The 24,579-nt window shown below is 47.3% G+C and overlaps 2 protein-coding genes across 6 annotated transcripts; one reads left to right on the plus strand and one right to left on the minus strand.

Annotated features, from left to right (window-relative positions):
• Positions 1 to 130: 130 nt before the first annotated feature.
• On the minus strand, positions 131 to 7,029 carry Atraid (all-trans retinoic acid induced differentiation factor). The gene is made up of 7 exons (XM_090337294.1): positions 6,694 to 7,029; positions 5,674 to 5,795; positions 3,105 to 3,176; positions 2,053 to 2,124; positions 1,780 to 1,901; positions 1,230 to 1,327; positions 131 to 475 (listed from the first exon to the last, which is right to left on the minus strand). Exons 1-7 carry the CDS (start codon positions 7,027 to 7,029, stop codon positions 371 to 373), a joined length of 927 nt encoding a protein of 308 aa, XP_090193420.1. The 3' UTR covers positions 131 to 370.
• Positions 7,030 to 7,153: 124 nt separating this feature from the next.
• On the plus strand, positions 7,154 to 21,068 carry Slc5a6 (solute carrier family 5 member 6). Of its 5 annotated transcripts, none has more exons than XM_090337290.1 (19): positions 7,154 to 7,271; positions 7,623 to 7,690; positions 9,443 to 9,498; positions 11,389 to 11,474; positions 12,220 to 12,766; positions 13,354 to 13,419; positions 13,679 to 13,730; positions 14,316 to 14,383; positions 14,864 to 15,018; positions 15,548 to 15,688; positions 15,890 to 16,019; positions 16,484 to 16,572; positions 16,974 to 17,086; positions 17,947 to 18,014; positions 18,384 to 18,470; positions 18,608 to 18,789; positions 18,983 to 19,086; positions 19,272 to 19,387; positions 19,949 to 21,068. In XM_090337290.1, the coding sequence occupies exons 5-19, from the start codon at positions 12,374 to 12,376 to the stop codon at positions 20,093 to 20,095; spliced, it is 1,911 nt and encodes a 636-aa protein (XP_090193416.1). In that variant the 5' UTR covers positions 7,154 to 7,271; positions 7,623 to 7,690; positions 9,443 to 9,498; positions 11,389 to 11,474; positions 12,220 to 12,373; the 3' UTR covers positions 20,096 to 21,068. The 5 variants fall into 5 exon arrangements, with proteins under 5 accessions (XP_090193416.1, XP_090193415.1, XP_090193419.1 ...); XM_090337289.1 differs by lacking the exon at positions 7,154 to 7,271 and adding an exon at positions 7,301 to 7,387; XM_090337291.1 differs by lacking the exon at positions 7,154 to 7,271 and adding an exon at positions 7,397 to 7,520.
• Positions 21,069 to 24,579: the final 3,511 nt, after the last annotated feature.

Below are 24,579 nucleotides of genomic sequence, written 5' to 3' on the forward strand. Positions count from 1 at the left end.
TTACGGGCGGGAGCCAGCATTTCCTCCGCCGGTCAAAACCTGGGAGACCTGAAAAACCCGACCGCCCCAAAGGAGCCCCCCAAGCGAGAAAGGTGCAACAGCCTTCCTCTAAAAAAGGAAATAAGGAAGAAAAAAGAAAAAAAAAAGTTTATTGTAGTCAGTGACACAATGAGACCTAGTACTAGTCCATTCCTGACCCAAAGTGTCCAAAACACGCTACGACAGTGCAATAAAGTACAGAATCCTTCCGTGGGCAGCCTCAGCCTTGAGGAGGAGACGCTGGCCAGTGAAGCCTGTCAAGGAAACAATTCTTCCTGGCTGCCCTATGGAGTTGCAGGTTGACATCGAATCATAGGACGTCCTATGTGCTTCATGAAGTCTTGGCTTTTCGGCGTTGTGTTGTCCAAAGCAGAATAGAAATGCATAGTGTAGTGGATCCCAGAATCCCGAAGAACATAAGTGGCGGGAAAGAGCCCTGGGATTAACAGACCAGAAAAAGTCAGCATTACACAGGGAGCTGTATTTGAACACCTAATTCTTTTGTGTGTGTACGTGTGTGTGTGTGTGGGGGGGGATCATGAGGCTCGAACTCTGGGCCTGAGCCTTGTCCCTGAGCTCTTCAGCTCAAGGCTACGGCTCTACCCCTTGGGCTACAGCGCCACTTCGGTTTTCTGGTGGTTAATTGGAGATAAGTCTCACGGACTTGAGTGCCTGGGCTGTCTTTGAACCTCGATCCTCAGATCTCAGCCTCCTGAATAGCTAGGATTACAGGCGTGAGCCACCAGACCTGGCCTGAACACCTAATTCTTTCCTAGGAATTTATGCCTATATCTTAGGCAATTCATTGTGGTTTGCTCCTTCTCCTCTATGTAACTGGCATCTTCAGCTCCTGGTCTTGTGGCGCTGTCTGTCTCTCTGTGTGTGTCTCCTTTTCTGTCTCTGTCTCTCTCCCTCTCCCTTTCCCTCTCCCTCTCTGTCCCTCTCTTTCTCTCTTTTGTTTTTCTTTTTTCCTGCCAGTCCTGGGGCTTGAACTCAGGTCCTAGGCACTGTCCCTGAGTTTCTTTTGCTCAAGGCTAGCTCTTTAGCACTTGAGCCACAGCACCACTTCTGGCTTTTTCTGTTTATGTGGTGCTAAGGAATCAAACCCAGGGCTTCATGCATGCTACACAGCACTCTACCACTATTGTGGCTCTCTTTTGGGGAGGCTCTTCTGAGATCTGATTCCTCACCTGCCGCATACATTTGTATCCATGAAAGCCATCAGCACAAACACACTGCAAGAAACCAGGACCAGCAGGTGCACAAGCTCCATTTTCAGGACACATTCCTGGGAACCAACGGAAAACAGAATATCATTAGATCTCAACAAGTCTATTTCTTAAACATCTGTTTCAGCTTAAGCTTCTCTCAACAAACCTAGTACTGTCTTGGCTCATACCTGTAATCCTAACTACTCAAGAGACTGATATCTGAGGATGGAGATTTGAAGCCAGTCTAGCAGAAAAGTCTGAGAGACTCTTATCTCCAATTAACCACAACAAAGCTGGAAGTAGAGCTGTGGCTGAAGTAACAGCACATAAACCTTGAGCAAAAAGACTCAGTACCCTAGCCCTGAGTCCAAGCCTCAGAACAAGCAATAATAAATGCTATCACTTTTTTTTTCCAAAGGGGTATACCTAGGAATTCTGAACAAAAGGGACTTTTATCATTCTGATGTAAAAGTACAGAATATAAGGGAGGAAAGGAAGTTTCTAGAAGGGTGAAGGAAAGACAGTATACCTGGGTTCCCAGTGCTATTGCAAAGGTCCTTTTGCCCTTGGCAGATTTGGCTGTCTACATAGGAGATAATGTTTACCCAGGCATTAGTACCTCCAGGACAGATGACATCTTGAGGCAGTACCCTGAAGACAACACAAGTGGTCATAACATATAGTCCATGGGGCTAGGCCTGGTTTCAATCCCTACTACACATACACACACAAGCCTGCAGCCCAGATTTGCTGAGCTCAGCATGACCCTCTTAAATTCCCTTTTCCCCACCATATTACTTACAGAGTGAGCAGCTGTGTAAAGCCATGGAAGGTATTGGTCAAGTTATGTTCAAGGGGATTTGCTTGCAAGTCTCTGCAAATACAATTAGCACTCTGCTCAGGAAAGCCCTCCATGTACATTCATACACCTTTCTGGACCCAATCCTTATCTTGAGTTGTCTGAGTTTAGGTATCAATTTTCATCCACCTTTTTTATTTATTTATTTGTTTTTTTGCCAGTCCTGGGCTTGGGCTCAGGGCCTGAGCACTGTCCTTGGACTTTCTCAAGGCTTAGCACTCTACCACTTGAGCCTCAGCACCACTTCCAGCTTTTTTCAATGTATGTAGTACCGAGGAATTGAGTCCGGGTCTTTGTGCACGCTAGGCAAGCACTCTACCACTAGGCCAAACTCCCGGCTCCCCACCTTTTTTGTGTGTGTGTGGGGTCATATGTGGCTGGAACTCTGGGCTTGGGCGCTGTTACCTGAGCTCTTCAGCTCAAGGCTACTACCCTACCCATAAGCCACAGCCCTACTTCCCGTTTTCTAGTGATTAATTGGAGATAAGAGTCTCATGGTCTTTAGTGCATGGGCTGGCACCTCGATCCTCAGATCTCAGCCTCCTGAGTAGCTAGAATTACAGGTGTGAGCCACCGCCCCTAACTTTTTCATTCACCTTTTCAAGAGTCTGTTCCCAGCTGGGTCTATTCCCAGGCTCATGCCTATAATACTAGCTGCTTAGGAGTCTGAGATATGAGAATTGGAATTTGAAGCCAGCTAGGTCAGGAAAGCCCAAGACAGTCTTATCTTCAATTAACTACCAAGGGGAAGAAAAAAAAAAAGCCAGTGGAGCTGTGGCTCATGTGGTAAAATGAGAGCTTTGAGCCCAAAAGCTTAGGGATGAAGCCCAGGCTCTGAGTTCAAGCTCCAGGACTGGCATCTGTATGCACAGGAGTGCACGCACACACACTCACACGCACCCACACTCACACGCACCCACACACAGAGCTTATCCTCCAAAGACCTTCCCATCAACATTTCACTATATTCACCTTTTGGGTACTTAACCACTTACATGACAACAGCAGTACGGGCTTGAGGAAAGTTTGGACCAGGATTCTTCAGAGAACAGTTCTGGAGATCTAGCCTGAGAAAATACTTAGTGTAAGTATGTGTCTCATTTTCACCCAAAGCAAGGTTTAGACTTGATCATGCAATCCCCATTTCAGCTAATATTAAGTAAATATAACTGGGTTCACAACCATAAGTGTGGCACTGTGGTAGATATTGTAATCATGCACTATTCATTATAGCCAATACTGGCTACATGTAGCTACTTAAACTCAAAGTAACCTAACAATCTAGTGTTTCATTTGCACTAGTTACATTTCAAGTGCATATGAAATACTGTAACAATGTCAGTGCCTATTGTGTTCTTTCATCACAGAAAACGATGGACCACAGTGTTCTAATCAGTGCACCAACGCACTATGCATATATTATTAGACTCTTGCCTAGATTAGTGAATTTCATATTATGTTCTCAGATCCATGGAGATTTAAATGAAAGTGCAAGTTATAAGGTTTTGCATAAGTATGTTTTTAGACTATAAACTTCTGTACATTGCTTTTCCTCCAATATTGATTGCTTTCCATTTCTTTACAAATACTTGCTGAGTACATACAAACACACCGAAAGTATACAATATACACATATTACTCAGTAGCTCAGTCCTTTAAGAGCCTTTGTAATAGTTAAATGCCTTAAGACTAACACCAAGCCAGGCACTAGTAGCTCATGATCCTACTCAGTACGCTCGAGACTTGAAGATCTAGTTTAAAGTCAGTCTTGGCAGGAAAGTCTTATCTCCAAGTAACCGCCAAAAAGCTGGAAATGGAGCTGTGACTCAATTGGTAAAACACCAGCCTTGTGAGAAAAAGTTCAGTGCCCAGCTACGGTTTTAAAGTCTACTTGAAAAGACCAACACACTTGCATGCACATATGCATATGTGCACGTGCACACACATACACACATACACACACACACAAACACAAAGCAAAACCAAAAGTGAATGTAAACATTAAACTACAATGTGAAATAAATCACAAAACAGCAAATACATAATTTTAAGCGATATAACTTAATAAGGAATAAAAAATACTTCTCTGAACATTCACAAAAGATATTGGAACTAAAGATGAGTATGTCCTAATTTGTGGGAGGAAGGCAATTTCAGGTATGGAGAGCTGGACAGAAGAACAAAAAAGAAATTTGGCTGGAGTCGGACTCTTAGGGAGGGTTTGAGTAGACAAATCATTTAAATGGTGTTAGACTGGGCCGGGAAGTCTATGAGACTTTCCTTTCTAATAAACTATTCAGAAAAAGCTGGAAGTGGTGCTGTGGCTCAAGTGGTAAAGCGCTAGTCTTGAGCATACAGAGGCTCAGGGATAGTGTCCATAACCAACAACAACAACAAACTTAAAAACAAACGGTACAGGAAAAGTGTGGTAGAACTAGTCATAGTAGTTCATCTGTTGAACTTTAATCTGAGAGTGACAAATAGTTGTAACGTTAAAGCAAGGGGCCGGGTGCGTGGTTGTACGTTAAAACAAGGGGCCTAGTAGTAGAGTGCTCGCCTAGCATGCTCGAAGCCCTGGGTTTGATTCCTTGCTACCACATACACAGGAAAAAGCTGGAAGTGGTGCTGTGGCTCAAGTGGCAGAGCACTAGCCTTGAGCAAAAAGTATCCAAAGACAGTGCTCAGGCACTGAGTTCAAGCCCCAGGAATGGCAAAAAAAAAAATGTTAAAGCAAAAGCATAATAGTGAAAAAAAATGGTTTTCAAAAAGTCTAATATAGAGAAGTACTTAGGTAGATTAGGGAAGGAGAATGGAAGAAAGGCATGACATTTTGATTTTGAAGCAAGAGTACAATTGGGAAGAAATGTTCAATAGGTATCTGGAGGTCCCACATGCATCTAAAACTTGGAAAAGTTAAAACCTACTCAAAGAGATTTTGTTTTGAGAGACATCTGCCTGATGCTCATAGTTGAAACCATTAAAAAGATTTTTGTGGGCTACTAGTGGTTCATGCCTATAAAATACTAGCTACTCAAGAGGTTGAGATTTGCAGATAGAAGTTAGAAAGCAATTCAGGCAGAATAGTCTAAGAGACTATCCGCAAACTGGTGGGCACATGGTAGAGCACCAGCCTAGTGGATGTTTGGCCCTGAGTTCAAATTCCAGCAAAGCCAAATAAATAGGCAAAAATGCTGTATCTTCCAGTAAGAACCACAGGATTGTTTATTTAGCCAAAACGTAACAAAACAAGTGGCACAGTGGCTCAAGTGGTAGAGCACTAGCCTTGAGCATAAAGAGGTTCAGGGAAAGTACACAGGCACTTGGTTTAAGCCTCACAACTGATCAAAAGCATGAGAAGGGATATCAATGTGTGAGAAGTAATGCACCTACTACTTGGCAAATATAACTGTAACCCCTCTACACATTACCCTGACAATAAAAAAATTTTTTTTAAAGTGAAAGTTTGAGAACACTTTAGATGCATGTACTTAAGCACCAATCAGGCAAGGCTTTTGAATTAAGGAATACTTTTCCAGTATTCAAGGATGTCTTCTCCTCCCTCACCCCAAGATGGTGCCCTTTTGGTTCAGGCAGCAGCGGGCATGAAGCATTAGCTCTGATGTCTGCTTACAATACACAGCCACTTGTGACAAATTATGCACACTTCCCGGACACTGAGTGCATATCTGCAGGAGAGACAGAGAAACAATCTTTTTAGGACTATACAAAGGAAAGCAAAGATCAAGAATTAACTGCCAGTAAATCTAGTTACTGGGGTGATGGTGATGGGTTTCATGGCCAGTTGGGCAAGAAGTTATAATCAGACCCTCATCTCAATTAATAAGCTAGACATTATTCCAGATGCCACAGGTAGAAGGATTGCTGTGTCCTGGTGAGACAAAAACTCAAGGTATTACCTGGGGTGTGGGAAACAATAGTCAATTGGGGAAGGGTATTGCTAGAGTGCCACCTAAAAAGAAGGAGAGATCCTGAGTTTAAAATCCTAGCAACATCCTTCCCCCTGAAGCTAACTGTCTGTATCCTCTCCAGAACTTCTCTAACCCAGGGCAGAGAGGTGGTGTTTACAAGTCTGGATTAAAAGATGCCAATTCTTCCTCTAGGGCTCGGTGTCCAATCAGTGCCCCCGACTTTCAATACCAGTCCTCTCCCAGGGAGGGAATTCATCTTTGAAAATCATCAACGGAACGTATTATAGCCTTTTCAGAGACCTCTCACTACGACAAACCGTGTTTGGCGGTCCACAAAGAACTCATCGAGTGTCACAGAAGGTACAGGCCGGCCACCCACCACATACCGGGGTAGGGGGAGTCCAGAGGACTCCTCCACGGCAAGAACAAATTAAAGTACTCAAAGACTGAGGACGAGGAGATCAAATTTCAAAGGTCTCCGGTGTGTGTGGGGGGGACGCCCGGGGTCTGGGAGAGCAGAGCGCGGCGGGCAGGGTCCGGCAGGCACGGCAGGGGCCGGAGACCGGGCTTGTGCTGACAGGGAGAACGGGGACAGCCACCGGCCAGCGCGGCCAGCAATCTTGCTTCATCCCGACCTCAGACTTGCTTTCTGTACCTCGGGTAGCGCCACAGCCCTTTCCACGCCCAGAGCCAGGAGGAAGGTCGTGGCCCAGGGCCACAGGCTGCCAGGAGTGCCGAGCACGGGAGACGCCATTTCCCACCGCTTTCGACCTTCTTGACAGCTCGCGAGAGCAAGGCGAAGCCCCGCCCCGTCCCGCCACGCCTGCGCGAAGAGGCGTGGCCTACGCGGCCTGACCCAGCCTTGTGGGCGTGGCCTGGCCGGTCCCCGTCGCCCCGCTCGTCTGGGGGATGCTGGTGCTGTGCGAAGTCGGCGCTCGTGTCTGCGCGCTCCCGTTCTCTTTCCAGATGGACAGAGCCACCTCTTTCTCATCCCTGTCTTTATCTCAAGCCTCTCCCGTCGCCGCTCATCTCCTTTGAGCGAACTGGAGGCTCTCTCGGTCCCGTGTTCCGTGCCCCCCGGGACGCCTCGGCTACGCTCCGGCCGTGGCTCGGGCCGCTCCGTTTGCCCTCAGTAAACATGGCGGCGCGGCGTCCGGGGCGGGCAAGGGGCGGGGCGCTGTCACCCCACCGGGAGCGCTGCCGGCCGGCTACCCACGTGTGGAGACCAGGCAGGTGGGTTGGGCGGTGTGGGCAGCCGAGGGTTTGTGTCGGCGTAGGGGCGGGCCGGGCCAGGCGGGGCGAGCTGCCCGCGGCGTGCAGACCGGGAAGGACCGAAGCGCGAGCGCAAGGTGATGAGCTCGCTCGCCTCCTGCGGAGGGTCGGAAAAAACTGGAAAGAAAGAGGGGAAGGGAGATGAAGGAGCGGAGGGCGAAGGGCAAATTCCAGCCGGAGGACACGACCTGGGAACGCCCCGGGCGCCAGGTCCTCTTCACCTCAGTCCCCGGACTCCTCCGCTTTCGGAACCTGCCGAAGAGGTAGGAGCGGGAGTGGCGCTTCCCTAACTTACTTCCTTTGCCTAAGCAGAAAAATGGAGCGATGCTGATTTTGGGGAAGAAAGAAGGGATTCTCCCAGCCCCGACTGAACCACGGAGGTAAGGCGAGGCAGTGCTACCCCCCGAGTGGCCAGATCCTGACTGACGGGCGCGAGGTGGCCGGGGGGGGCGGGGGGGGGGCTCGAATCGAGCCTTAGCTTAGCGTCCCCCCTCCACCCTCGCCTCCCGTCCTGTTCATTCTAGCCAACAAGAGCTCACATTGAGTGCCTGGCCCGGACTTCTCTTCCACGTGTTCCTTCCTAGACCTCTGCCTGGAAATCCTGAATTTACATTTTCCTTTAGGTGACTGGGAAGTCTTTGTTTTAATAAAAAGTTTACAAACCTTTCAGACTGTGAGCAATTTTAGGTACAAGACAAATTGTTATTGTTTTCCCAGCTTGCTCAGCTAGTGCTTGCTTGCTCATGGCTGGCATTCTACTACTTGAACCACACTTCTGGCCTGGCATCTTGCTGGTTCTTGGAGTTGGAGTATCCTGGACTTTTGTGCCCTTGCTGGCCTTACACCATAGTCCTCCATACTTTAGCCTCTTGAGTAGTTAGGGTTATAAGCTTAAGCCACTAAGTGTCTGGATTTCGAGGGAACCTTTTAGTGACTGAGAGTGACCTCTCTTTAGAGTTGGGAGGATAGTTCATTGGTAGAGTGCTGACCTAGCTGGGTTTAATACTCTGCCCTGCAAATACATTCCCCTACAGAAAATATAGCTTTATGGAGATTGATCCAGTGCAGTGAGTGAGCACAGTGACCACTTTTTAAAAGAGGGTATTCTACCATTTGTGCCTATGTTATAGTTTTAGTGAAGCAACTGGACCCTTTCTTTTGGCTCCTACTCTCAGGCAAGTCCATCAGATTTGGATCGTTGTAGACTCTTTAGAAAGTTACTGTCCAAAAAAAAAAAAAAAAGAAAGTTACTGTCATATTCCTAGAATTTATTCTCGTTAGTTGAAGTCATTGTTAACTGGATTGAGTTTTTCCTGTGTTGCTTGGCTCTCCAGCCATGTGGCAGAGTTCTTTGCACCTCATACAAATAAAATTTATCAGGAAACTTCATCAATACAGGAACCCAGTACTGGACTTTACTTCTACCACATGTTGATCAACTAACCCATTAGTGCTGTATGCTTTTTGCATGCAGAAAAAGACCCCTTTCCCTTTCCTCCCTTCATCCCTCCCTACTATATTTTTCTTTTCTTTTCTTTTCTTTCCTCCTCCTCCTCCTCCTCCTCCTCCTCCTCCTCCTCCTCCTCCTCCTCCTCCTTCTTCTTCTTTTGTCAGTCCTAGGGCTTGTACTTAAGGCCTTAGCACTGTCCTTGGCTTTCTCAAGGCTAGAGCTCTACCACTTGAGCCACAGCACCACTTCCAGCTTTTTCTATATATGTAGTATGGAGGAATTGAATCCTGGTCTTCCTGCATGCTGGACAAGCACTCTACCACTAGGCCAAACTCCCTGGCCCTCCTGCTGGTTTTTTTTTTTTTTTTTTTTTTTTGCGGTTGTGGGACTTGAACTCTGGGCCTGGGTACTATCCCTGAGCTCTTCAGCTCAAGGCTCAAGTCCTTACCACTGAGCCACACCACCACTAACCATTTTCTAGTGATTAATTGGAGATAAGAGTCTCACAGACTTTTTAGTGTCCAGGCTGGCTTGGAACCAATCCTGAGATCTTAGTTTCCTGAGTAGCTAGGATTACAGGCGTGAGCCACTATGCCTGGCCCTGCTACTGTACTTTTGTGTTGGAGATTGAATTTACTGCCTTGTACCTGCTAGGTAAACAGGGTCTTGTTATGTATTGCAGGATTATCTTGGACTCATCATCTACCTGCTTCTGCTTACTGAATGCTGGAATTACAAGTATGTGCTGCTATGTCTAGTGGCAATCTTTTGTATTTTTAGTAGTTCTCATTTCTGTTGTAACATTCAAAACTTGGCAAATAGGATTAAAAAAAAACTTCATTATGTGAAGATCAAGGCTATCTTTATATTGATCTAATGGCCTTTTTGGATTTTTTTTTCAGAGACTAGCATTTGTGACCCTGGCAGCTCAGAATTCAAGTTTAGGCAGGTATGAGGTGATACTTTGCCTGCCAAGCTATAGTTGTGAGGGTGAGAGAAGACAGCCTGATCTTTCTCCTAGTGGGCAAGAGCAGAAGACAGTTTATTAATCTGTCTCTAGTTGAAATCTAAACTATGTTACATGAGTGACTGACTACATTGTTCCTGCCCTGGTTCTTAAAGTGTTGGGACAGGGCCTCTGGTGAATCACGTGTCATAGCTACAGCAACATTATTTCTTTTCTTTTCGCCAGTGCTGGGGACTGAACTCAGGGCCTGAGCACTGTCCTTGGGCTTTCCTCAAGGCTACCACTTGAGCCACAGCACCACTTCTAGTCTTTTCTATATTTGTGGTAACGAGGAATCAAACCCAGGTCTTTGTGTCTGCTATGCAAGCACTCTACCACTAGGCCAAACTCCCAGCCCCTTTTTTATTTTTTTTATCATGATACATAACCTTAAGCAGGTTTGTTTGTTTCCGTTTTTTGTTTTGTGGGTCATGGGGCTTAAACTTGGCCTGGGCACTGTCCCTGAGCTCTTCAGCTCAAGGCTACCACCCTACCCCTTGAGCCACAGCCCACTCCTCATTTTCTAGTGATTAATTGGAGGTGAGTCTTACATTCTTTAGTGCCCAGGCTGGCTTTGAACATCGATCCTCAGATCTTATCCTCCTGAGTAGCTAGAATTATAGGTGTGAGCCACCGTGGCGGGTTTATTTCTTTAGCTCAGTTACCTTGTGAACACTTGGGAGTATTCCTGTCTTAACCTAAGGGATGGTATTTTATATAGTATATCTAATGTTTATAAAGTACTTGTCACTCTGTTGGCTACATATCAAGTGTTTAGAAAATGGCAACTGTTATCATTTTAAGCTATCTAAATATATGGTATTCTATATTTTTTGTAATATGCATAAGTACTGGTACATACTGAGCCTTGAACTTAGGCCTGTTGTGCTGTTTTTTAGCTTCTTTGCTCAAGGCTGGTGATTTTCCACTAAGCTATACCTCCACTTCCATCCTTTTTTTTTCTGACTAATTGAAAGTAAGAATCTCAGACTTTTGTCCTAGCTTTGTATCTCTGTCCTCAGTTCACAGGCTCCTAAGTGCTTCAGATTATAGGAATAAACTACTGGCGCTGTTTTTTGTTTGTGTTTTCCTTTCATGTCTAGTAAGAGATTACTCCTGAAGATAAAAATAATAGATATGGAAAACAGAATTGATAGGGAATCACTAGACCTGTGTTCTGATCTGGCTTCTGACAGTGCTTTGCTATGTTTTTATGTTACTTGACCCACCTAGACCTTAGTGTGATCCTTTGTAAAATGGAAGGGTTATAAGAGTTATCTAAGATTTATTTAAGGGTTGGATAATATCCCTTTCTTGTTCTTTAGTGTATTCTAGTCTGTTTTTGGATGATTAGTAATTTTTGTGTATAGTAAATTATGAAAGCAACGTTCTAGTTTTCTCAGCTTCTTTCCAATTCTCTGCAGCTCACAGGTTGCCAAGAGTGACTTATATTGAAAGTTAATCCTGCTAAGAATGTTGTTGGATGTGAGCTCCCAGCTCCCTATTCTGAAACTTCTAGGGCCAAGTTAGGAGCCCTAGGGTAATAGGGACATTTGGATCACTGCAATTGGTTCTCTGGAGCCTGAACAAATAGATACTGAGCTTTTCTCCACCCCCAATAGCTGATCTCTCTCCAGCCACTTAAAAGCCAGACCCTCAGCCTCTGTTCAGCTCCAGACAGCTCTGCCCCAGAACAGGAATTATCCAGGTAGGTGTCTGCCCACAGCAAAGTGGAACCTTTTTCTGTAGCTGTTCCCCTTCCCACCAGTTCTGTGACTGGTTTGCTTCTTTGTATTGTGGTCCTGGAATATTAATTTTGCATGTCTCATGTTTGAATCTTACCACTGCTTTCAGATCCACTATTAACTTTGATATAGCAAACAGAGGGACTGAGACATGGGTGGGCAGAGTTTTGCCAGTTATATTGGGGAGAATGGTAAGGGGCACAGGACAGATGGCCTGCTAATGCCCACAATAGGATTTGGGGCTGCTCATTGGTGACCAAAGCTGAGAAGAAATGCTATTAGGTACGTGTCACTGGGGATACGGAATGGGGATGAGGCTGGAGGGAAACTATCACTAGTCTCTCTTCCCTGCTGGGCTGTGGCTCCAGGCTGAGCTCTGCTGGCTCAATACATTGTAGTGACTGGATCAGTGCCTGAAAGTGGAAGAAAGTTAAGCTATAGTTGACTTTTCTTAGGGCTAATTGGGTGGAGAACCTAAAATGTTCTTAAATTTTACAGCTCTGCACATCCAAAGGTTCTAGCCAAGTTTTTTTCTTGTGGCATCTCATTCTGCTTCCTCCCTTTCCTTTGTTGCCTACTTATCTCGAATTTCCAGGGCAGTCACTACCACACTGACTTACCTTTCTGATAGGCCTGGTGTATCTGGAGCTTGTAGGTGTGCAGCTATGAGAGGGGAGGTAGTCTTGACTATTTGGTAACTCCTTGCAGCAGCCCCTGGACCAGGCCACTGTGTGGAAGAGGAAGAGTTCTGTGAGACCTTGGCTACGAGCCAGCTGAGAGCAACTTGCCTGCATCTGCCCAACTGAGTGGCAGTCCAGAGCCCAGGAGCAGCAAATAGTTGCAGAGTGCAGATGCAGTGAAGATGAGCATAGAGGGGAGTGCCTCGCCTTCCCCCCTCCCAACCATGGACACAAATGTGGTCACCTCCACATTCTCTGTTGTAGACTATGTAGTGTTCATCCTGCTGCTGTTGCTCTCCCTGGCTATTGGACTTTACCATGCTTGTCGTGGTTGGGGTCGCCATACTGTTGGCGAGCTACTGCTGGCAGATCGAAAAATGGGCTGCCTTCCTGTAGCACTGTCACTGCTGGCCACCTTCCAGTCCGCTGTGGCCATCCTGGGTGTGCCATCAGAGATTTACCGATTTGGGACCCAGTATTGGTTCCTGGGTTGCTCCTACTTCTTGGGCCTGCTAATCCCTGCTCACATCTTCATCCCTGTCTTCTACCGCCTGCATCTTACCAGCGCCTATGAGGTGAGCAGGGAAGGACTTCCAGGGGTGGGGTGGAGAAGAGGAATGCGGTAGTTGGAATCCCCTGATCATTTCCACCTGGAGAAAGTAACAAAGAGCTCCCCTAGGTTTCTTAGTTCTTTCTGTGTAGCTCAGAGCCTGGTAGAGAGGTGGAAGGAGTCAGGGGTGTACTATGCCTAGAGAAGCCAGAGTAGAGATGCACTGATTTATTCCTTCATGTTCCCAGGCCTCTTTTGTGTGTGTCTCAGTCATGGGGCTTGAACTCGGGACCTGGGTGTTGTCCCTGACCTCTTCAGCTCTAGGCAACTACCCTGCCCCTGGAGCCACAGCCCCACTTCCCATTTTCTAGAGATTAAATGGAGATAAGAGTTTCGTGGACTTGGTGCCCAATTCTGGACTTTAGTGTCCGGGCTGGCTTTGAACCTTGATCCTCAGATCTCAGTCTACTGAGTAGTCAGGAGTACAAGGGTGAGCCAGCACACCCAACTCTTCCTAGGCCTCTCGAGGGAAGAGGTGTGTATTATGTGGGGAGTAAAGGTAGAAAGTCAGAAGCAATAGTGCATCTTTTTTTCTGTGCTCTTCCTACCTAGTACCTGGAGCTACGATTCAATAAAGCAGTGAGAATTTGTGGAACTGTGACCTTCATCTTTCAGATGGTAAGTAGAAGATGATAGGGATGAAGTCTAGACTTGGTAAAGGGAACAGAACTCAGGCATACTGGGGCATGAGCCTTGCCATATAGGGGTGGAACTTTGCCTTCTCTCTATTCCTATAAGGAGTCTACCAGCCTCCAGCTGCCAGCTGCCCATTCCATTCAATGCCACCACGGATAGGGCATATTAATGAATCTAGGCGAAGGGAAGCCTTTCCACCCACATCGCCTTTCTCCCTCACATTCTTTCCTACATCAAACAGGTGATCTACATGGGGGTTGTGCTCTATGCTCCGTCGTTGGCCCTCAATGCAGGTGAGAAGTCAGCCCTGGCTTCCAGCCATGGTTAACTGGGAAAACACCTTTGGGAGGGGCATAGAGAGTGAGCAGTGCTACAAAAAGAACCTGACCTTGGAGAGAGGGTCCTTGGATTGTTTTGTTTGTTAGTTTTGTTTTTAACACTGTTAGAAAGCAGGCTTCTATCACTTTACCTTAAAAGCTGATCCAGGGCCAGGAGTTTAGCCTAGTGGTAGAGTGCTTGCCTAGCATGCACAGAGACCAGGTTCAATCCCTCGGTACCACACATATAGAAAAAGCTGGAAGTGGTGCTACAGCTCAAGTGGTAGAGCTCTTAACCTTGAGAACGCCAAGGGCTTATGTCCTGAGTTCAAGCTCCAGGACTTGGGGGGCAGAGCTGATCAACATTACCATCTGCCACAACTGAATTTGTTAATCAATACCTTTTAGTGGAGCTCTGCAAACATTTTTTCCCATTTTGGCAAATGATTTATCTTAATGACTAATTGTCTTACCTCTTGACATAGCTGCTCCCATTGAGCTTCTCTCATTTCCCTCCTGAATAACCTCCCAGAGTTAAAGTTAACTATTACTTGTTTTCAGTAACTGGCTTTGATCTGTGGCTGTCTGTGCTGGCCCTAGGCATTGTCTGTACTGTCTACACTGCCTTGGTAAGTAGACCCTATGGGATGGATAGAGGGAGATGCTTAAAGAAGAAAAAAGATGAGATAAGAGTATATATAGGCCACGTGAACATGTATTACATGCCTGTAATCCTACCTACTCAGAAGGCTGAGATCTGAGGATTGTGGTTCAAAGCCAGTCTGGGCAGGAAAAAAATCTGTGTGACTCTATCTCCAGTCAACTACCAGAACCATAAGGGGCATGTGGTTCACAATGGTCCTAAAACACTAGTGGTAGAGCAAAAAAGCTTAGGGACAGTGCCTAGGCCCTGAGTTCAATCCGAGGGGTGGGGGGCATGGAGGATAGGTGGATGAACTTCTGGGGTGAGGTGGAATAGGGTAAGGTGGGATATAGAACTGGATGGCCTATGGATGATAATGAGGCCAATAAGGTCTAAGCAGTATAATGGGTTCTTGCTAGAGATCTGGTATCCTTCCTTGGATAGGTATGCTGTCTTTTCCCTGCAGGGTGGGCTGAAGGCCGTCATCTGGACAGATGTCTTCCAGACACTGGTCATGTTCCTAGGGCAGTTGACGGTTATCATCGTGGGGTCTGCCAAAGTGGGCGGCTTGGGACATGTATGGAGTGTGGCTTCCCAATATGATCTTATCTCTGGGATTGAGTAAGTATACACTTTCCCCTGCTAGGGTCTGCACCGGAGCTGAGGCCATCCTAAAGCTCACAGGGCTATAGTAAACACAAGGCAAGCTGGGAAGCCTCTAGTTGACATAACCAATGAGAGAGGTACTGAGCTGGTGCTTATGGAAGGCTAAGATGTGACCTACATGAGTACCTGAGATGAGCCTGGAGTTGAAAAGATAGAGCTGTTTCTCTAGCTCTCTTTTTCTCCCTTCCCTCTGCTTTCTTTACTTCCTTCCTCTCCTCTCCCCTTTCCTCTCTTCCCTCTTGCTTTCTCTTAGTGGTACTAAGGTTTAAACCCAATGGGTCAAGCTTGCTGGGAAGTGCTCTACCTGAGCATGAGGTGATTCTACTTGAGCCATGCCCTGTGACTTCAGCCATTGCCTTCGGTCTCTCCATTGGCCAAGCAGTGGTATTTCTTTTCTCCACTGATTTCCCTTTCTGGAAGGACAGGAAGAAACCTTTTCCTTGTCTGCCTCTGTAGCAGAGTGGCTAAGTAGCTTCTATTGCAGGCTGGATCCCGATCCTTTTGTGAGGCATACTTTCTGGACGTTGGCATTTGGAGGTGTCTTCATGATGCTTTCTTTATATGGAGTGAACCAGGCTCAGGTTCAGCGCTACCTCAGTTCCCGCACAGAGAAGGCTGCTGTGCTGTAAGTTTGGGGACAAGAAGCAGCCAAAGGTTCTCTAGAGGCTGTAGGGTGGTGGGACAGGATCCAAGGAACACTAACCACTCTTAACCCCACTGTACTTTTGTGGGGTCAGGACTTGGGCCTCCTTTCTGGTGGCTTGGGAGGGCATGTCTGAGATTGTCTTAATCTCATCTCTCCTCTTGGTGATGGATTTTTTTGCAGTTCCTGCTATGCTGTGTTCCCTTGTCAGCAGATTGTCCTCGGCATGAGCTGCCTCATTGGTCTGGTCATGTTTGCCTATTACAAGGAGTATGACATGAGTGTCCAACAGGCTCAGGCAGCCCCTGACCAGGTAAGAGCTCTGGCTCCATGAGATGCCAGTCTGGGCCCCTAAGTGAAGTGGCCAAGTGACAACTCCCACTCAGTCCCAGCAGTCTTCCATGTTATATCCAAGCCTCTGGCTTCGTGTACAGTGTTCTCCCACCTGCCAAGGGAAAACCCTACCTTTACCTACTCCCTACCATATACCTCCTGCTCTGCTGTATCAAGCCTGGTCTCATCTGAGCCTCCCAACAGCCTAAGCAGGTCTGAAGAGGTAAACAGCGTGCTGATGTCACTGTGCTTGATGTCAGAGTCAGATCTAGGTGGGCTGGTTTGTTTTCCCCAGAGCCTGTTTTCTCCTTACTTGGGTATAATAACTTGGACAACAGATGCCTGTATGTCTGGTCCCCCTTTTTAATGCACTCAGGCTTTATGGAATGGCACCTGAGGAAGGCATCCCACTGAGGAGAGCTCATACTCTGCTCTGCTTTACAGTTTGTTCTGTACTTTGTGATGGATCTCCTCAAAGGCCTGCCGGGCCTGCCTGGGCTCTTTGTTGCTTGTCTCTTCAGTGGCTCCCTCAGGTACCCACGTCAACCAGTCCTCCCACCCAGGGTGCACCTACCCCTGCTCCTTACATGGGACAAGTTGGGGAGGGATTCACTAAGTTTCTTTGTGTACCCATCCTTTGTGGATGACAAGGACAATCAGAAGATTGTTTAGGACACCGCACAGTCTTTATGCCCCTGTTTTCTTTAAGGTTCTTCTTCCATGGAACAAAGCATCCATGTACTTGAACAAACCTGTACTTGTGAGGAAAGGACAGTGTCCTTGCCTTTTTGACCTCGGAGCTAGCCTGGGCTCCAACTGTGTGGATGGTTTCTTGTCAGTGTAGCACACTTCTCCCAACCTGTTCCCACTATAGAAACCCTGTTAAGTTCTCACTCAGCTCCAAAGCTCAACAAAATCATTCTCTCCTTCCCAGTACTATATCCTCAGCATTTAACTCACTGGCGACTGTAACAATGGAAGACCTGATCCAACCTTGGTTCCCCGAGTTCTCTGAAGCCCGTGCCATCCTGCTTTCCCGGAGCCTTGGTAGGATTATACTTTCACGTGACTTGTTCTTACTGAGATACGCCCGACCACTGTTAACAGTCTTCTGTTTTATCCCAGGCTCTGCTTGTATCTGAAGAAGCACGCAGCTTTCATTCGCCTTCATTCTTGATTATGTTTTGGGGGGCATTGCCTGGGGAATTTTTGAGCCAGAGCTAAGAGAGGAGTGGAGGGACCTGGAGCTGGGAAATGTAATACTAGGCCTCTGCAGTTTAGTGGCTCATACTTATAATCCTAACTGCTTGGGTGGTTAAGATGGGGAGGGTTGTAGTTGGAGACAGTGGAAAGTTAGTAAGACCCTTTCTCAACTAAGAGCCAGGCCCGCTAGCGCACCTGTCATAGCTACTATGGGAAGCGGAAAATAGGCAGGTCACTCAGGCATTAAGTGAAACTGTATCTCAAAAATAATGAGCTCATAGAAAGGGTAGAAGATACCAGGTGTTGGTGGCTTACCCTGTAATCCTAACTCCTTAAGAGGCTGAGAACTGGGGAGCTAGGTTCAAAGCCACTCCTGGCAGGAATGTCTATGAGGTTCTTCTCTCCAGTTACCACTAAAAAAACCAGAAGTGAAACTATGGCTCAATTGGAGGAGCACCAGCTGAGAGTGAAAAATTGCTAAGTGCCAGGCTTTGAGTTCAAGCTCAGTGCTGACTGGTACAAAAACAAAACAAAAAGTGCTTGAAGCTGTAAGAGTGCCTGCCTAACAAGTACAGTGCCCTGAGTTCAACTCCACTAATGAGAGGAGAAAAAAGGTGGCTTGGTTAAGGTAAGGTTGCTTACATTTAGCCTACTTCTTGTGTTTACTAACATCTGATTGTTTCCTTTCTTCTGTTTCTCTCCAGCCTTTGGCTATGGACTACTTTGCTTGGGAATGGCTTTTATTTCCTCCCAGATGGGACCAGTGCTACAGGTAAGTCTGAAGGAGGGGAGAAAGGAGAAAGCAGTTCTTAAGGGAGCAAAGGAATTGATTCAGACAGGAAACTGAGGAATCCAGCAGCTTTCAAAGGAATGGTTTAAGGGGGCACATGTCAGATTCCCCTGTGATTGGTCACCTTTAGCTGTGAACAAACTCTCAAGTGGCCGAAAGCCACTTCTAGGGTATTGTCAATTTAGAGGTTCCTAGGAATCAGCGTCGGGAGAGCCTGAGTCACATACCTACAACCATTCTTGCCCGCTGGAATCCTAGGTAGAAGAGGAAGATGGCTAATGTGGAACCCTGAGGCTGGTGGCTCAAGGGTCTGTATTCTTTTCCCCTTTTTCTCACCCCTGCCCTATACAGGCAGCAATCAGCATCTTTGGCATGGTCGGGGGGCCGCTGCTGGGACTCTTCTGCCTTGGGATATTCTTTCCTTGTGCCAACCCAGCAGTGAGTAACATCTCTGGCTTCCAAGTTATGCCTGTGGGACTGGGTTGATAGGGCTGTCAGCAGATGTGCTGGGGGCTGGTATGAAGGGTTGGGAGGGAGTGGTCTGTGACAGAAGCGTTGGCCATGTCTCTGGGCAGGGTGCCATTGTGGGCCTGCTGGCTGGACTCATCATGGCCTTCTGGATCGGCATTGGAAGCATAGTGACCAGCATGGGCTCTGGCGTTCCACACCCTTCCTTTAATGGGTCCAGCGTCTCCCTGCCCAGCAACCTGACCAGCACCACTGTGACCACCCTGATGCCCTCCATCACCTTCTCCAAGTGAGGCAGGCTTGCTGTCTTTCTCCTTAAGAACAATAACTTCACTTTGAGGGGCCTTGCTAAGGGATGGGCCCTCCTAGGCCTGTGGGAAAAGTTGCTTTGGGTCTTAGGACCCATGCATTTGGGTGGAGCCAGGTGCCTGAGGAGTCCCCTGCCAAAGCATAGCTCCGTCCTCGTCCTCTGCTCTCTCCAGGCCCATAGGACTGCAGCGGTTTTACTCCTTGTCCTATATGTGGTACAGCGCTCACAACTCCACCACAGTCATTGTGGTGGGCCTGATTGTCAGTCTGCTCACTGGTGAGAGTGCTGGGTCACAGAAGAGAGAATGAGGGTGGGGGCTCTTGTGGACTGTGTAGTCTGGGGGATTGGGGAATCTGCCCTAGTGTCCTTGGGTGTGACTTTTTTGCTGATGTCTAGGAAGTGGGCACAGGAGACCTCTAGCTAGAAAAGGCAATAAGAGACTCACAAATGCCTCTTTTCAGGAGGAATGCGGGGCCGGCACCTAAATCCCCGGACCATTTACCCTGTGCTGCCAAGACTCCTTGCCCTCCTACCCTTGTCCTGTCAGAAGCGGCTTTGCTGCAGAAGCTGCAGCCAGGTAGGACCATCTTTCCCTCTCCTGCAGATGCCACCAGATGTCCAGCTCCCCCCCTCCCCACATCACATCTCTCTCCCCTTCCCTTAGCATACCTCTGATTACTTGCCTAAGTATGGAGTGTTTCCCATCACAGCCCAGCCTCCACCAACAGCCACCCTAATTTGAAGAACAAAAGAATCTCTGGGGCCGGGAGTTTGGCCTAGTGGTTAAAGTGCTTGCCTAGCATGCATGAAGACCCGGGTTCGATTCCACGGTACCACATACATAGAAAAAAGCCGGAAGTGGTGCTGAGGCTCAAGTGGTAGAGCTCTAGCCTTGAGAAAGTCCAAGGACAGTGCTCAGGCCCTGAGCTCAAGCCCAGGACTGGCAAAAAAAAAAAAAAAAAGAATCTCTGGCCCACAGTGTAGCTCACCTAAGCTGTTAAGCTATCCTCCCCACTCCTCTTGTACTGTGTTCCCTTCTATCAGGGACCCAGCAGGATCGTACCTTTTCTGCCTGAGTCCCTTTACTTCCCTTTGACCACATTTACCAGCTCCACCACCTTTGCTCTGTGCTCCCCAGGATCTCCCAATGGACACAAACCTGTTTCCAGAGCAGATGAAGAATGGGGTGCTGAAAGATAGCAGGATCAAGGAGGCAATGACTGAGGATGGCTCAGTCCACCAGGGGTGCAGCCCAACCTTCATTGTTCAGGAGACCTCCCTGTGACCAGGACTCAGGCCCTCCTCCTCTGTTCTTGCTGTCAGGCAAACAGCCAGAAGCCACCCTGTAGTGTAGAGGATGGGTCAGGATGACCTAGCCCACACTAAAGGACTTTGTTCCTAAAGAAAACCTGCTGCATTTGGGGGTGGGAGAGTAGCACAGCATTTTTCCTTGTCTTGACATTCTTTGCTCTTTGGATTACAAACAGTGGGAATGAAGCTGGGTGTTAGTGGCTCATGCCTGTGATTCCAGCTACTCAGGCTGAGATCTAGAGGATCAATTCAAAGCTACCCTTAATACTCTATTTCCAGTTTACCATCAAGAAGCCAGGCTAGGGGTGTGGCTTTATGGTAGAGTGCCAGCCTTGGCGCTCACACACATATAGAGTTGTGTCAAAAATGAGGGTAGAAGTGAACCTCTGGGAAAAAGATATGGGTTCTGTTAACATAGCCACGGTCCTTTGGAGTGATTAGAAACATCGCTTCTTGTATAGCTGCCCAGGGCCTAATTTGTAAGATTGACCAATTCCATCCTAGAGTTGAGAGGCTACTTGGCCAAATGCTTCTCTTGAGGCTCCTGTCCCAGCACCCATTGTGTCTGCCAAAGTGGGCCCTGTGATTATTTTCAGGTTATCTGTAACACTCAAGCCCCTCTCATTCTTTGTGTACCTCCATTCTTGAGATTTTTTGGTGTTCCCAGGCCTCTCAGCATAGATAGATGGGATCATCTAGGTATAGAATAGGCAAGTTTTCTGTGTTACTGACCCTACTCTTCACCACTGAGGTCAGTGCTCTGGTGCAGAAGAAAGGTGGATCCAAAGAGCTGGTGCTGTTCGCAGTTCCTCTGAAGTGTGCTGTCCTCTCGGCTCCTCTGCCAGGCCACCCTGGTGTCATCTGTAATCCATACTCCTATTTCTTTTTGGAGTTTCTCCCTCAAATATCTTTGTTCCTAGGGAATAAAACACCTGTTAGACCAAGAATCTAGGCTCTTTTTCTGTCTGCCAACTGTCCCTCCAGATCCTGTCCCTCCTAATGAAGATGGGGCCCCTTCTATATAGAAGTGTCTGCTGAGGAAGAGGCAGGAGTAGGTGCCATGTCTGTGGGTTCCTTGTTGGGCTTGAGGGGACGATGCTTTCTTCCCATAGAGGCTAATTGTCCTTCACCAAAGCAACTTCTCAGATTTTCTCTTTTGCTAGAGGAAGAATTCACAAACAACATTCTGCCTAGGCTTCTGATTTTTGTTGTTGTTGGTTGCTGGTCCTGGGATTTGACTCCATGAGGTTTTTTTGTTTGTTTGCTTTGTTTTGTTTTTGCTTAAGACTAATGTGCCACCACAAAAAAGAGTCTTCAGGACTTTTCTGCCTGGGCTGGCTTCAAACTGTGATTCATAGATCTCAGCCTCCTAAGTAGCTAGAATTATAGGTGTGAGTCACTGATTTGTTTTATTAGTCCAAGGCCTCAAGTTTGCTAATACGCAGCTGCTTTTGCCACTTGAACCATGCCTCAGCCTTGACTTTTTTTTTAAACCCAGCCGGGCAGGGAACTGGTGGCTCTTACACCTATAATCCTAGCTACTCAGGAGCCTGAGATCTCAAGTTCACAGTTCAAAGCCAGCCCAGGCAGAAAAGTTCCTGTGAGACTTTTTTAACTCTAAATAAGCACTCAAAAGCCAGAAGTAACACTGACTCAATTGGTAGAGCACTTGCATTGAGCACCAAGAGGCTCAGGCCTTGAGTTCAAGCCTCCCAATTGACCCCCCCCCCCAGCAAAAAAAACCAAAAAAACAAAAACAGGAGCCCAGCACTGGCAGCTCATGCTTCGAATCACAGCTTTTCAAGAAGCTGAGATCTGAAGATGGCAGTTGAGTGCCAGCCAAGGCAGGAAAGTCCATGAGCAAGTGGTGCTGTAACTCAAGTAGTAGTGACCTATCCTTGGGCACCCAACAATAACAAAATAGATTCAACTTGTACCCTTCCACACCTGGTCTCTGCCCCTACTTGGGCCTGTCTGGCTACCCAGTACAACTTTTCACAAGTCTCTAAGGTCCCTCAGCTGCAGTGTGGTCTCCTGTTGTCTTCCTTCTATGGTCCCAAATCTGCTCCTCCACAACCCATATACTTCCAGCTGGATACTCAGTATGTCCTTGCCTACCTCTATCCTGCTTCATCTGTTTTAAGAGGGTCTCTGTGCTGCCAAGGCAGACCCTGAACTTGTGGGCTCAAGATCTAACCTCAGCATGCCAAGTCACTGACGCTGCAGTATAAACCATTACATCTAACTATACACCCCAGCTTTCCTTACCCTTACCTTGGCCAGTTCTATGGAGGAACAAGACTTATGCCCAACCCCAGACTTCACTCCCACCTGCCCAGACCCAATGAGGGCTTTTAATGGACCTTGAGTTGGCTAGACATTTTTTTTCATTAAAAGATTTTATTAACACTGATTTTTCATATCATATTTCAAGTGCCATGTAGCTATACATTTTTGTCCCCTGTACACAGTTCACAAAGATTTGGAATTGAAGATAAAAATTCCTACAAAGAGCTGGGCACGGTGACTCATGCTAGCTACTCAGGAGGCTGAGGTCTGAGGATTGCCATTCAAAGCCAGCCAGGGGCACTAAAGTCTGAGAGACTTATCTCCAGTTAACCTCTAGAAAACAGGAAATGGGGCTGTGGCTCAAGGGGTAGAGTGGTACCCTTGAGCTGAAGAGCTCAGGGCCATCACCCAGGCCCAGAGTTCAAGCCCCATGACCCCCCCCCCAAATCCTACTAAGAAGCCAGATACGTCAGTATACTTGTAATAATAGCATTATGGAGGCTAAAACAGTAAGATCACAAGTTCCACGCTAGCCTGGCCTATACAGAGATAGAAATTTAAATTATTGGGCTGGGAATGTGGCTTGGTGGTATAGTGCTTGCTTAAACATTCATGAAACCCTGGGTTCAATTCTTCAGTGCTATGTAAACAGAAAAGGCCAGATGTGATGCTGTGGCTCAAGTGGCACAGTGCTAGCCTTGAGCAAAAAAAGCTCAGAGATAGCACCCAGGCCCTGAATTCAAGCCCCAGGAGCCAAAAAATAGTATTTTTGTGTGTACATGTATGCATACACATCAGTTCTGGGGCTTGAACTCTGGCCTTGGATGCTGTCCTGCAGCTTTTTCACTCAGGCCTGGTGCTCTACCACTTGAACCATAGGCTTTTTGTTGGTTAATTGGAGCTATGTCTGAAAGACTTTCTTGCTCCATTTGCTATTAAACTGATGCTCAGATGTCAGCCTCCTGCGTAGCTAGGATTACAGGTGTGAGCCACTGGTGCCCAGCTTGCTCAGGTTCTTTTGAACTCAAACTTTGTTTCCTGGTTCCAATGCCTGGCTAGAACTGCCTCAAGGCAAGGCCCTCTCACCTCAATATTCAGGATAACTGCCAACCTGAAGTGGGAGACACAAAGTTCAAGCCACAGGCCATCATTTAAATTATTTGGGTCCTACCTCTCTTCCTGTTCAACTCAGGAGCTTCAGGAAAGTCAAAAACAGAACATATGCCCAACCCTGGGACATTGGCATAGAGAGCAGGTCAGGTTTGCAAAGAATTTCCTTCCCTTACAGCAAATTAAACTATACAAGATTATTTTGTCAGAAGTGGGGCTTGAACTCTGGGTCTGCGTGCTGTCCCTGAGCTCTTCAGCTCAAGGATAGCACTACATCTTGAGCCACAGCGCCACTTCTGGTTTTCTGGTGGTTCACTGTTGATAAAAGTCTCACAGACTTTGGTGCCTGGGTTGGCTTTGAACTTCAAACCTCAAATCTTAGCCTCCTGAGTAGCTAGAATTATGGCTGTTTTTGTTTTTTTTGGTTTTTTTCCCCCTCAAAGCTAGTGCTCTGTCACCTGAGCCACAGCATCACTTGTGGCTTTTTCTGTGTATGTAGTACTGAGGTATCGAACCCAGGGCTTTGTGCATGCAAGGCAAGCACTCTATCACTAGGCTGTGCTCTCAGCCCTGGATTATAGCTGTTCTGTCTCTTCCCTTCCACTTGAGGAGGGAGAAACTCGAAGACATGTGGGATATCAGAACTCAAGTAAAAGGGAGGATAGCTTTGCATAGAAGTCACAGCCTGAGAAGGGAGAAGGGTGGACCCTTGGTGGACAGACTGCCCTAAGTGTCCATGTGGGTTGGGAGCCTGGAATGAGTGGGAACTGAGGACATCTTCATAGAAGAGTGGGGTGAGGGGGTGAGCATACACTGGGGTGGCCGAGGAGGAAGCGCACACGGAGGATGTGAGAGCCTGAGTATCTTCAGCATCTGTGTCCTGGAGAACACAACCTAAGAAGACCGAACCGGGCCCTACCCGACTTGGCTGCTGGAGCCTGAATCCAATAAGGACAAGCTGTTTTGTGGTGGAAGGCCAAGAGGGATGAGGAGGTCACAAGCAGGGATGCAGGCTGAAGTATGTGTCAGGCTGAGATGGGTGAGGGGGACCCTTAACCA

Source organism: Megascapheus bottae, chromosome 7 (assembly GCF_031878675.1).
Source record: "Megascapheus bottae isolate mThoBot1 chromosome 7, mThoBot2.hap1, whole genome shotgun sequence".
Taxonomy (NCBI): Eukaryota; Metazoa; Chordata; class Mammalia; order Rodentia; family Geomyidae; genus Megascapheus; species Megascapheus bottae.